At 45.6% G+C, this 13,561-nt stretch overlaps 1 protein-coding gene across 5 annotated transcripts in view; it reads right to left on the bottom strand.

Annotated features, from left to right (window-relative positions):
* Nucleotides 1-408: 408 nt before the first annotated feature.
* LOC118217965 (ankyrin-3-like) overlaps nt 409-13,561 on the bottom strand; it is a 106,388-nt gene continuing 93,235 nt past the window's right edge. Inside the window, exons 41-50 of one of the 5 annotated variants that reach the window (XM_035400220.1) lie at nt 13,465-13,539; nt 12,480-12,611; nt 11,465-11,608; nt 7,896-8,571; nt 7,323-7,524; nt 5,820-5,897; nt 4,380-4,463; nt 4,112-4,261; nt 3,023-3,108; nt 409-2,188 (exon numbers count right to left, since the gene is read on the bottom strand). In XM_035400220.1, coding sequence (XP_035256111.1) covers nt 3,043-3,108; nt 4,112-4,261; nt 4,380-4,463; nt 5,820-5,897; nt 7,323-7,524; nt 7,896-8,571; nt 11,465-11,608; nt 12,480-12,611; nt 13,465-13,539 — 1,607 coding nt within the window. In that variant the 3' untranslated portion in view covers nt 409-2,188; nt 3,023-3,042. Of the gene's footprint in view, nt 2,189-3,022; nt 3,109-4,111; nt 4,262-4,379; nt 4,464-5,819; nt 5,898-7,322; nt 7,525-7,895; nt 8,572-11,464; nt 11,609-12,479; nt 12,612-13,464; nt 13,540-13,561 lie in introns of those variants that run through there. The other 4 variants (XM_035400221.1, XM_035400222.1, XM_035400223.1 and 1 more) reach the window with 4 other exon arrangements.

Raw genomic sequence — 13,561 nt, 5'->3', positions numbered from 1 at the left:
TTGTATCACATTAGAACCAATAAGTACTACAGCTTGATTATGCCATTGTGGAGATTATGGAAAATAGAAAAATAGGGGTGATTACAATGGAGGCCAAGGGTGATGCTTTACAGCACAATGTGCTACAATGTGATAATGCAACTCAAGAGTCGACAGAAATCACATGGGGAATTGTGCAGGAGTATGGTAAAGTCATTTTGCCATTATCATTAATGTAAGCTCAACACACGACACAACCATCTCATAAATCAAACGCACTGTTCCCATGGCAATCTTCATTTTATTATAATTCACACAATTTCATATTGGCATTATTTCTTCTTTTTTTTTTGAAAGCTGAAGGAAACAACAAAATAGGATTGAAACCTTTGAAAACAAAACAAATAGAAGCCAGGTTTGCAAAAGCAATGCTGTTTAATATTTTATTCAATTTAAGCAAGCCACTAGCTTTTTTTTTTTTTCAGAAAATGTAGCAAATACCTTCCAATGACTCGGGTGCTATACTTTTCTCACTGAAATGGCTCCACTCTGTAAGAATTGTACATCATATATTATTCGCTTGAATAACACAGATTCAACAAAACCGTTAAATTACATGGTTTCACCATTCTAAAGATTCCTTCAGTCACTGCTTTACATGTTTAGAGGATGGAACACAGCATCCTACAGGAACTTCACTTACTCAATAAATGAAGTAATCCACATCTTTATTTCTACCGCAACATCAGTGCACTTAATCTGCTCTAACATTACTGTTTGATCATTCTCTTTAAAAATTAAGTACTGAGGAGAAATCTAATGCACTGAACCACAGTTTTGTGAACTATTAACAGGCTATCAAAATAGTGCTAGACACTGCGTATAAAGATCAAGTCTAAAAAGAACACACAATCTGAGTTTAAACACAATTTATTTTATGCTTAAATAATCATTTTGATCATCCAGTGTTTGTTGATTTCTCATACGTACATATGTCATTAGGACTATCAATGAATGCGTTTGGTTGTTCTCGAACGAACAGATTCAACTAAAGAAAAAAAAAGTTTCACCAAAACCCAAATAAAATGCCCTTTAATACACCGCTAGATAAATTACAAATGATTGGCTTACAGGTACCTCTACATCTTATGGCCGATACAGGATACAGTTATAATTGTACAGCGCACCAGTCTTCTAGCTTATACATTCAGATTGCTTTTCTTGCTCTCTTCCAGTCTGTGTTTGCAGAAGCTGCCCTTCAGCTCAGCATCAGCAAGCGGTGGACCATCAGAAAATAATGAAGCATAGCCACTCTGTTCCCCCTTTAAGGAAGATATTTTAAAGACAGCGTCTTAAAATAACTGTCAAGTGTTGCAATTACCAGGGCTGTGTGTGGTAACACAGGGGAAGGGTTTTTATTCCTTGTTTTTAATACAATGTCTTGCAAACTTACAAAATCTGTAATTAAAATATGGTGAATCGCATGCTTCAAAATATTAGTGCTCTGATCGAACGCTTTCACAGAACTAGATATCCCCCCTTTTGAGAATTATTGAAAGTAGATTTTAAAGAAACTTGCTCTGTTAAAATCAAGCTAGCTTTTTTCATTTACAAATGTTTAACCTGCTAATAATTATACAAGGACACGTGAGGTTATACTCGATTTCTGTAAAAGTGGAACAGTTTCAATAACGTTGTTTAAGTTCGATGCACTCCACAGTGCCTTAATATTCATAAGCTACGTACGTATTTTAGAATTTATACAATGTGTTTTATATACAGCAGAATCACTCATCACTTCGTTAAAAAGAAACAGCATTTTGCACCCTGACATTATGGGTCCAAGAGAAATGTAAGGCGAGTACAGATGGTGATTCAGGAGTTTTACTGTCTTCCCCGTTCAAACGAGCCGTTGTGCCGTCTTTGGTCACAAGAAAGGTATTCTCTGTCTCCGTTGTTCTTGAGTCTTTGTGTGTTTTTTTTTCGTTGATGATCCACAGCTGGAAAAGAAATTGCTCCTCTTGACACCATGGCATGTCATGGCCGTTAGTTGTAATTCTCCTTGTCACTGACGAACGCGAGTATTCATGCTCATGCTAAATCATAAAGTCTTCTTGCGGGAAATAAAACACCATGCGTTAATGTGGAAGCTGCAGACTGCCACCTCAGCTGGGCGATGTCCTGTCTCCTGCCATCTCGCCCTTGGAAGCTGAAGACAAACACAGGAAAAGGGCACCGAAATAACTAAAGCATCACAGCCTGGTGTTCAGTCAAAAGACAACTTCAATTCCAGATCTGAATGTGCACCGTTTTGGCCAAGAATAATTCTACAGACACAGCACAGTCATAATTATGTTATGTTATATTTGTAATATTAGACATAAAAACACAAAATAATTCACATTCGATGACACTAAGCTTGTGTTATTCAGTCGTCAGACTTTGGTTGAGATCTTCCCACAACAGGAGAATTTAGTGATTACTGCATAATTAACATTACATTTGACCTTTTAACCAATCAGAGGTGTGACTGTTTAGTGTGCAGCCAATCAGGTACTACTTTCATACCACCATACAAAAGTATTTTTTAAGCTCACCTTGACCCAAATCCAGACTCTACCCCTAAGGTAGCTGGGAAGGGTAGTTCAGTTTCTAGGACTGGTTTTGGCTAAAAAGTAAAAAATCCTGAAATTCTATTCACCTCCATTAAATTTTAGCCAGAGTTAAAATGTATAGGCTATAAATGGTTCTCTAATGGGTGAAAATTAAACACACTGGACTAACTATACTTGCTAACTATGCTAATGCAGGCACAGCATGTTATCAGTGGTTGAGTTGGCTTGAACCGGACCCCACCTCAAATTAGAGCTCCACCTACACAAGACCTGTCAAAAGCAACTGACTGTATTTTGCGTATTAGCTCACATCCGTGTGTCACCTGGTAAAGCCCATAATACCATAATGCTATGAAACTGAGTGAGGCTAGTGCTCCTCTAATATACTCAGGGTTACCACGGCCCTGGGTTTGATGCTGGGTACACACCAGGGGAAGCACAGTAACTGTTATGAGTGGATCTTCTTGTCCCCGTTCCTCCCCTCCCTCTTCTTCTGATGGGATCCCTCTCCATGCTGTAACACAGAAAAAAATACACAGCCAATCAGAGACCGCACTGGCAAAGCCCCAGGTCCGTGCACAGCCTATTAGAAACAGCATTGGCTAAAGCCCATGGTGTCCACACAGCCAATCAGAGGCTGCACTGGCTACAGCCACAGGCCAGTGCACAGCCAATCAGACACTGCTCAGGCTAAAGTCCCAGGTCTCCGCACAGCCAATCAGAGACTGCACTGGCTAAAGTCCCAGGTCTCCGCACAGCCAATCAGAGACTGCACTGGCTAAAGTCCCAGGTCTCCGCACAGCCAATCAGAGACTGCACTGGCTAAAGCCCCGAGTGTCCACACAGCCCACACTGAAACAGCAGCTACAACGACAGCCTGGAAAAAGTGTGTTTAAAACAAACAAACAAACAAAGAATTAGAGACAGCTGTCCTCATTAGTCTTTTTAGTCACTCTCAATGCCATCAGAGGTCACCATCACACACAACCACACAGATGGCAGATTATGAGTCTACAGAAAATTACAAATATATATACATGCTCAGTACTCAAACTGCAAAAACCCCCCCCCTAAAAATATAAGACGCGTGTGCGTTTAGAATGTCTCATTATGGCAGTGTTACTCTTGCCTTGGAGAGATACAGGGTGTGCTGTTTTTTGGTACTACTCAGCACTGAACTACTCAATTAAAGCAGCCGTGTACACGGTTCATTCCCCTGAGTTTTTTTTTTTTTTTTTTTGGTCTGAACCGGTTGCTGACTTTAAGGTGAAAAGCAAAACTAGCGGCGCTGCAGTTCTCCAAGAACGCGAGAGAAAAGCACTGCGTTACAGCATCCGCAGCAGCGCTGGACGAGGTTAAGATGAAGCAGCTTCTCGCGTGGATCAAAGCAGGAGCTTGCGCAGCGTATATGTTTTCTGGCTAGCACACGCTGGTAGGCCGAGCGCAGCGAGCTCGGCACGCGTCAGGCCCTGATTCGCGTTAGAGGTCTGTGACTCCGCCCCCGTCCCCCAGCCGACCTCGGCCTTGGCCTTGTGAGGCCCCGGGCCCTGGGCGAGGTCGCCCTCCTCCGCCGCCCGCCTCGGTCCGGAGTCCGCCGCCCTTTTCCCGCCGTTTCTGTCCCTGTCGTCCGAGGAGGCGCCCCCGCGGCGGATCACTTTCCGGATGACCTGTGGGGGGGGGGGGCGGGACACGGCCGGGTCACGACCCCCTGTCCACACACGCGCGCGCGTGTGCGCTACAGACCGCCACGCCACACAAACAGCTATCGGAAAAAACGGCCATTACTTTTCGCGTGACGAGGTTGCCGTCCTCGTCGACGAACTGCTCCTCGGTGACGGAGTCTCCGGGGGCGTTTCTGGCCTCCTCTCCCTGAAGAACGGAGGGTGAGACACGGGGAGGAGGGGGGGGGTAATGTTCACCCACTGGAGACCAGGCTGACCCCCCCACACCCCCCCACCCCCCCCCCCCAGCATGCACTACACGCACCTCACAGCACACAAGCTGCCGTTAAGCGACACGCCCACTCCCTCCATGCTTTCATGTGGAAAAACCCTCAGTGAACAGATTTAACATTTAACAGGGTGGATCTCCCCCTCGCTCTCCTGCTGCAGACTGTACTCGCTGAGCTGCTGCCCATATTCAGTGCCAAACAAGCAAAACATTTACCAGCACAACGACTGAAAGGCACGACTATTTTTCTCAGTCCTGAGGTACCTTTTTGAATCTTATTTTAGAACCACAAGATTAATTCTCGACACTCAACAAAACAGAAGGCAAAAGAAATGTGCTGTAAATGCATGGTTTGGGTCTGGATTTATACTCCAACATTCAGAATGAACTGAATGAGGATATAAGCGTTATAACACTTTGTACTAAAACAAAAAAAAAAAAAATCTCAATTATTATGTTTTACTTAAAATTCTGGCAGTAAAATACATTTCTATTTAAAAAATCTTGCAAACAGGGAACACTGATCAATAATAGTGGCTGCCAAAAATAATTTGTGTCACACCAATAATGACTTTATGAGGAACAATAATTTATCTGTTAAAGCTTTCAGTAAGTCTACATTCAGCATTTTATATAAGTGATATTTTCTTATGTAGATGGCTTATACAACTTGATCTGAATTTAAACTATGACGTTTACAGGAATTGAAAATAATTTGAAAATAATTTTAAGCCCTGTAGTGAAAATTAGATTAAAAGGTTCATTAGGTGAATTTCACCAGTGAAAAAATCTCACCATTTATCTTTGATACTTGAATAATCCTGCTAAAAATATCTAAGCTTTTGCACATCCATTGAAGACTTTAGCAAAGCAAAAGATCTTTAATCTCTTTCTCAGCTGCCATGCACCACTTCAAGGTCATGTGAATGTCACCTGTGCTGTACATGTGCAGTTTTCTCCAGTCTGTAATTCCAAAAGCCAAGCAAGCATTCAGCATGACACAAAATTATTATCTGAGGGGGAGAAAGCAGAGAGAAAGGTGGCCTGTTCACAGAGTGATGTCAGAATGTCAGCAGTGGGAAAGAAAACGTACTTTCAACCTTGGCTGTGGTTGAGGTGAGCTTCCCCCTTTCCCTGTGAATCGCCCTGGGCAATATAAATGCAATCCAAAAGCCATGAAACTACGCCTGAGGGCTCACACCGCATATTAAAGGTAGCTCTACGCCACAGCACCACTGCACACCGGGTTCACACCAGCACAAGGCCGCAGTCTACCTTAAGAATCACCCGTCGGCGAAACACCCTGGTGACAGTCCGTTCTTCATCTGAGCTGGAGTTACTACCTTTACGCTGCTGCTGAATGCATTTGGCACATTGTATTAACAAATTATCACTGCGGCAAGGCACAGAGAGGACTGTGTGTATGTGTGTGTTTGTGTGTGTATGTATGTGTGTGTGCATATAAGTGTGTGTCAGTATGTTTGCATATGTAAGTGCATATATGGGCTGTATGCACAAGCAGGACAAAATATAAATCTGACAGGGTTATCACTGTCATATCATGTGTTATCACTGCATCACATGCATCACGTGAGGCCCAGATACAAGCAGGTAGTACATCCGTTGATGGACACATGAGCTGGAGTTTCGAAATAAATCCAACTGAATCATAACACTGTACAAATGAACAAATCCTGCTGATTTTATGGACTGAAGTTAACATTATGAACGGCAACACAATTTTCAGCACAATATGTAGTCAATAGGATCAAGGTAGACCCATTAAAAGCAGTGTTTTGTGGAAGTATCTTTTCTGAAATACAGAAGACCAGTACAGTCATTATGTGATCACACATTAAACTTATTAATCGCCATTTCTGTCCTCATTGATTGGTTTTAATAATTTTTAAATTTCTATATTATGGCAATTATCATATGCACACTTCCCAAAGGAGATGCTCCTGCCTAAAAAAAATAAGCACGTTTGCCCCCAAAAAAGAGCATCTGTTAAAAACATTTTAATCAAAGGAAAAGTTCATTACTAATGGACCACGCAAACGACAGGATGCCCCCAGGAACCTGCAAAGGTAAAACCTCAGGTGATATTTAAACACGTTTGGAAGGAGGTCATTTGTTAGGGCTGACGGGACCCGTGACAGTGGTTACAGTACGCCCCCCAGAGAGGCCCGTCCAAGGGGCCGTTGTGAAAAACAAAACAGAGTCGTCCCTCTCGCAGGAACAGGAACAGGAGCAGTGCGGCTGAGCTCCCTCCCGGTTTCTGTGTGGTGTGGTTTACAGACGGTCACGCAGGGCAATCCCAGCGGCCACAGCGGTGTTTACGCAGCTGTGAGAAACAGAACGCGGCCCGTACCCTGAGCGCGAAGGTGTGTGTGTTACCTGAGGCCTGTACTCTGAGTGTGGAGGTGTGTGTGTGTGTGTTACCTGAGGCCTGTACTCTGAGTGTGGAGGTGTGTGTGTGTGTGTTACCTGAGGTCTGTACTCTGAGTGTGGAGGTGTGTGTGTGTGTTACCTGAGGTCTGTACTCTGAGTGTGGAGGTGTGTGTTTGTGTTACCTGAGGTCTGTACTCTGAGTGTGGAGGTGTGTGTGTTACCTGAGGTCTGTGCTCTGAGTGTGGAGGTGTGTGTGTTACCTGAGGCCTGTACTCTGAGTGTGGAGGTGTGTGTGTTACCTGAGGCCTGTGCTCTGAGTGTGGAGGTGTGTGTGTGTGTTACCTGAGGCCTGTACTCTGAGTGTGGAGGTGTGTGTGTGTGTGTTACCTGAGGTCTGTGCTCTGACGGGACGGCGTCCTCGCCCCGCCCCGGCCCCGCCTGCTCGTCCTGGCCCTTCGCCGCGCTGGGCTGCGGGGGTGTGCGGGACGTCCCGGCCTGGGACGGGGGGTGCGTGTGATCCCCGTTCTGTTTGGGCCGGCCTGCTCTGGCCTTGGAGGACACCGTGGTGGATTCGCTGGACGTCTCCTGGCTAACACACCGGAATACAGCCCCTGTTAGACAGATGCTCTTCTCTGGAGCACTTACACAAGAAAACTCACCGATGATGCCGAGTGATCACTGTCACTGATAGTAGCAGCATTAATTAGTTTCATTCTTTATTTTTGCATTTTTCACCTATGCGGACAAACGTTACATTTGCACATATATGCTGTTTCGATTTGTTGTACGTATATACAATATTTAGAATTTGTACTTCCTTTTCTGAACTGTATCTTATATATCTTGTAGATATAGATCTGTGCCTATCAGTGACAGGGTGTGGTGTCGACCGAGCCAGCCCGGCGGAGGCTGAGCCAGCCCGGCGCGACCGAGCCAGCCCGGCGGAGGCTGTGCCTGTACCTGTGCTCCTGCTGGCTGTTCGGCTCGGCGCTCAGACCGCGGCCCTGGGGTTGCGTCTCCATGGTAACGTTGGGCACCTCGTCGCCCCAGCCTGGAATTGAAGACAGGTCTCTTTCTGCCAGTTCTGCGTGACTCAGCACAGCCTCCTCCCTCTCCTCCCCCTCCGAGCTCTCCCCCCGCAGGGAGTTCAACCGCTCCCGAGCCTCCTCCTCCTCCTCCTCCTCCTCTTCCTCATCAGAGGCAGACTCGCTGCCGCCCCGCAGGGCCAGAGCCCAGGCTGTCAGCGGGGACTCGGTGGCGCCCCCTTCCTGCTGCCGCTCCTCTCCCGCTCCCCGGCGCTCCACTGACGCCCCGCTCTCTCTCACCCGCTCCCTGGTGGAGCCGCGGTGCTCTGAGGAGGCGCTGGCCGTGTGGGTAACGCTCGGCTCCTCTTCCACACAGCCCTGCTGCCTGCTGCCCACCCTGGGGCCCTCTGGGGAAGAGGGGCCAGGGGCCGGGCCCTGGGGCTGCTCAATCAGGGCCAGCCTGCATGGCCTGCAGGGGGCTTCAGCAGAGGCCTCTAGCCTACCCTCCTCCTCCTCCTCCTCACTAAAGACATCGTCTGTCCAGAGCAGCCCGGGGGAGTCCGGGCCCAGCTCTGTGGGGGAGCACAGTTCCATTTGCAGCTTGTCGAAACCTGAACGAGACAACATAGCAGCACTGACACAGCAGCACTGACACAGCAGTACTGACACAGCAGCACTGACATCAGAACTGTCACAGCAGCACTGACATAGCAGCACTGACACAGCAGCACTGGCATCAGAACTGTCATAGCAGCACTGACACAGCAGAACTGACATAGCAGCACTGACATCAGAACTGTCACAGCAGCACTGACAGTGCAGCACAGACAGTGCAGTACTGACACAGCAGTACTGAGACAGCAGCACTGACACAGCAGTACTGAGACAGCTGCACTGACACAGCAGTACTGACACAGCAGCACTGACACAGCAGCACTGACATAGCAGCACTGACATCAGAACTGTCACAGCAGCACTGACAGTGCAGCACAGACAGTGCAGTACTGACACAGCAGTACTGAGACAGCAGCACTGACACAGCAGTACTGAGACAGCTGCACTGACACAGCAGTACTGACACAGCAGCACTGACACAGCAGAACTGACACAGCAGCACTGACACAGCAGTACTGAGACAGCAGCACTGACAGAGCAGTACTGACACAGCAGTACTGACACAGCAGCACTGACACAGCAGTACTGAGACAGCAGCACTGACACAGCAGCACAGACATCAGAACTGCCACAGCAGTACTGCCACAGCGGCACTGACACAGAAGTACTGACACAGCAGTACTGACACAGCAGCACAGACATCAGAACTGCCACAGCAGTACTACCACAGCGGCACTGACACAGAAGTACTGACACAGCAGTACTGAAACAGCAGTACTGACATAGCAGCACCGACAGGAAGCACATCACAGATAGCCATTCACACCACCAGGGGACCTGACTGAATCAACCTTAAAATTAAAACAATGCCTACATGTGTTATAACAGTGGTTCTGAAAATGGTTTATTTGAGATGTATGGAAATGCATGAAATGACAGAACAATTTAAGTGCAGAATAGAGATTCCCAGTTTCAGTGGACTGGCTTTGGCATATTGTCTTTGAATGGATTATTTATACACAAAATAGACTTAAATCGATCATAAAAAGGTTTAAATTGATCACCAGTCATTAAAATTTGCACCACAACACACAAGTATTTCAGTGTACTTATTGATCCAGTTTAAGCTGTGAAGTTTCTAAGCTGTGGCCTGAAAATGATTGTAGACTCCAAGTCAATTCAGAAGCCCTGCGTGACAATTTGCCTGAAAACGGTGCTGTAAAAATTAGGACTGAATGATTGATTGATTGATTGATGAAAATCTGCCACAGAGTGGGAGAGCCAGGAAAAAGAAGAGGAGATGGGTGAGCAAAAGAAAATAGCTGGCTTAACACTTTGGAGATTTAAGTCAGTGTTCTAGAACTCCATTGCTTTCCATTTCAGGCCTGATTGTGAGATCAGCATTAGAATGTTCAGTCAAGAACATTCTAATCACATATTAGTGATCTCACGCCTTAAAGGCTTAAGGAACTGGAAGGTGGGGAGAAGTGGAGGGATAAATTGGGCACGGCTGAGGTGCAGTTTTGTTTCAAATCCATCAATTCAAGCAAACAAAAATACAAATACATTTTTATAAAATCCTCAGAGAGGCATAATGGTGAGTTGGTGACCGACCTGAATTGATTGAATTTAAATGGGACTGGGCCAAACACTGAGTGTTGGGGGGAGGGGAAGGGGATGTCTTGATTTGGACATAAAGAGGATTGGAATGGTAGGTTTCCATTAGTGTAGCATCCAAACCAGGAATCTTTAAGCACCCTTGAGGAGAATGGGCCATAAAGAAAATAAAATACATATTAATTTCTTTTTTTAAAACCGTGTCAGCTAGACGGGACGGAAAGAGGAGACTGTCTCGATGGCCTTGCAGGAGGAGAGCGGGGGGGGGGGGAGAGAGCGCTGTGGGCTGGGGGAGCAGCAGCAGCAGGAGGGAGGACGCGGCAGGAGAGAGGCTGTTTGCCTGTGGGCTGCAGGAGGTGGCAGGAGGTGGGAGGAGCTCTGGTTTTGCAGAAGAAGCTCAGAGAAACACTTGGCAATACATAAGCAGATTTTGTCATTAAGCCATGGCCAATGGTTTAAAGCAGTGACAACAAACCCTGTTCCTGGAGATCTACCCTCCAGTAGGTTTTTATTTCAACCCGAATTTGACACACCTGACTCTACTAATTAGCAGCTCAATGAGATCGCTAGCTGTGGAATGAGGTGTGCTTTGTTAGGCTTGGAGTGAAAGCCTCCAGGACTGTAGGTCTCCAGGATCAGGGTTGGTTACCACTGTTTCAGAAGGCCCAAAGGTGTTACCGGTACAAAGAGTGACTACAAAAATCAGAAAATCAATCAGCTATTCATTATAGTTGTTACTGGTTTGCAAGGTTTTTTTCCAACCATATCAATGATTTACATTATTATCTTTATTAAGCTTGCAGACCAGTGAAACATTTGGCAAAAACACAGGCAAAGTATTAAAATGATTCGTTGCACATTAATGAATACATTGTCACCTTTAAAACACCACACTCCCTGAACCAAAAAAGAACTGAATAAACTTTTTGGATGCTGCTAGTATCGATCACCTGAAATCTGAAGTGCTCATCAGAAGTTTCCTGATAAAGGGATTTTCTATGTAATAACAGTCGCTTTTAGAAAGCTTTGTGGAAAAAATATTATCCTTACATACACAAATAAAATTAAGAACTATATATTTCTTCATGCATTTGATTGAATTCTCCGGAGTACATTTTCATAAGACTTGCATAAAATAACTTAAGTACGGGACCGGATGCTGGTGTAAATTGACACTGTCAATGTCTGTTTTTTTTGTTTTGTTTTTTTTTTGTTTCTGTTCCCAAATGATAAGTTCAAAGCACAGACCGGCAAGATGGAGCTAAACTTTACCGTCTGCTTGATCCAGGAAAGCAGAGTTATCATCCGCAAAACTTCTGGTGCCTGAAATGTTACCGTAGTCAAATATTGGGCCTTCCAGCAGCGTCACGATGTCCATGCGGTTCGCCTTCGTCAGCACGGCGGATAGGGCGTCCGCTGGAACAGGAGGGGTTAACGCCAGCATTAATTTAGGCAAGGCGCCATTCTGTTCACAGGGTCGCACAGGCCTGGCTCAGATCACTATTCGACTTTAGGTTTTCGGATACTTTGAAATGGCCTGGAGAGATGACCGTCGATTTTAAGAGCAATTATACATATATTTATATCAACATTCAGAAGAAAGTTCTGTGATCGTAGGTATTAAGAGTTACAATCGTGTTTTCGTAAATCTGCAGGACTGCTTTGCAGAACTGAGAGCATCAGAAGGTTCACTTAAAATACACATTTGTCCTAAGTGTGAATCTGACAGGTTAGAAGCATGATCACTCTCACTGGCCTGCTAAAAATGCAGGTGAAGGCCTGCTGGTGAAGGCCTACTAAAAATGACCATTTTGAAAAGCCTGTTAAAAACAGCCATTTTGAAAAGCTCTCCTCACTCACTGTGTCCAGAATACTCTTTTCCTCCGGCCTGCGGTCCTACTCATCAGACTGGGTCAGTGTTGTGGACACAAGCCCTGCCGCCCTGTCTCCAAAGCCTGGGGGGGGGGGGGGTCGGGTCCCACAACTGCATTCTGAACCGCTCGCCTTCCCCTCTGTGGCACTGCCCACCACCATGTTACAGTGGTTTCAGTTAAAAATGGATTTGGAAGGCTGGTTACTGCCGGGTTTTTTGTGCACGTACACCCAAACGCCTGACATCACGACTGCTCTATCAGCTGTGAATCTCCCCGGTTCCGTTACGGGTTCTGTTACGGGTTCCGGTACGGGTTCCGGTATGGGTTCCGGTACGGGTTCTGGTAGGGGTTCCGGTACGGGTTCCGGTACGGGTTCCGGTACGGGTTCCGGTACGGGTTCCGCTCACACTTACTTGTGGCGTCTTTGCCGTCTCTTTTCACCCACTTCTTCAGCAGCATGAAGCTCTGTGCCGTCAGTGAGTTTGGGTTCTCCAGGCGGATGTGGTTTATTTCATCAACCGAGAAATTCATCTCCCTGGCCAGCTCTGCAACACATCAAACACAGGCCCCTCTGAAACGCAGCCACTGCCAGGTTCAAACAGGCGCAGTGACACAGGGCAGCCTGCAGAGGGCACTCTTACGCAACAGAGGTTCCCAAATCTTCTGACCTGACAAGCAGCATCTTCAAGTAAGGAATTAAAATAGTCAATATACTCAAATATGGAATTACTTTTCTAACATATCAAAACAACTGCATGTTGTTTAGGTTCAGTGCACATCATAAATGCAATATTAAATTTGACTCGTGTAAATTAATTAAAAGTGCATTATACAGAGCAAGTGACACTTCATGTGTATCTCAAGACCTACTTCAAGGCCTTCCTTGACCCATCTGTGGGTCCTGTCCTCCTGTTTAGAAACCAATAATTAAGTTATGTGCTTTGTTATCAATAATAATTTGTAAGGGCATAAGTGTGATAAATTGACCTAGACAACACAAAAAAAATTCTGTTAAAAAGCAACAGTATGAAAAACACATTGAACAAATGACCCACTTAAAAAAATAAACAAAGAGATAAAAATATCCAAAAGATTTTTAAAAATAATGATATAGCACAACACTGTAAAAACATGCTACTGGCACATGTAGCTGTGCTGTGATTTTAATAGCTACACTGAATGCAGCACATGACAGTATGGTTATGCATAACTGGGGAGGTGTAATTATCTAACATGAGCACTCAAAGAAGGCTCTACAGACCTCATGGAGAGGAATGACTGAAACGCAGGTGAGAGAAGTGCTTTGGAAAAACTGGTTATGTAACAGATCGGTTAGACTACTGCAGAGGCAATGGCCTGGTAAGTCCTCTAGGGGGCAGCAAATCTGGAGTTATTTACCAGTCCAGCTCAGGCCCAGATGGTCAGCGACTATGGCCATCCGCAAGTCAGTCCTCTCACAAGGACTCTCTGGGCCTAAGGAGGAGAAGATAAAAAT

This window comes from Anguilla anguilla, chromosome 18 (genome assembly GCF_013347855.1).
Source record: "Anguilla anguilla isolate fAngAng1 chromosome 18, fAngAng1.pri, whole genome shotgun sequence".
Classification (NCBI taxonomy): Eukaryota; Metazoa; Chordata; class Actinopteri; order Anguilliformes; family Anguillidae; genus Anguilla; species Anguilla anguilla.
Note: the sequence above shows the minus strand (reverse complement) of the source record. Positions and strands in the feature narration are given on the sequence as shown.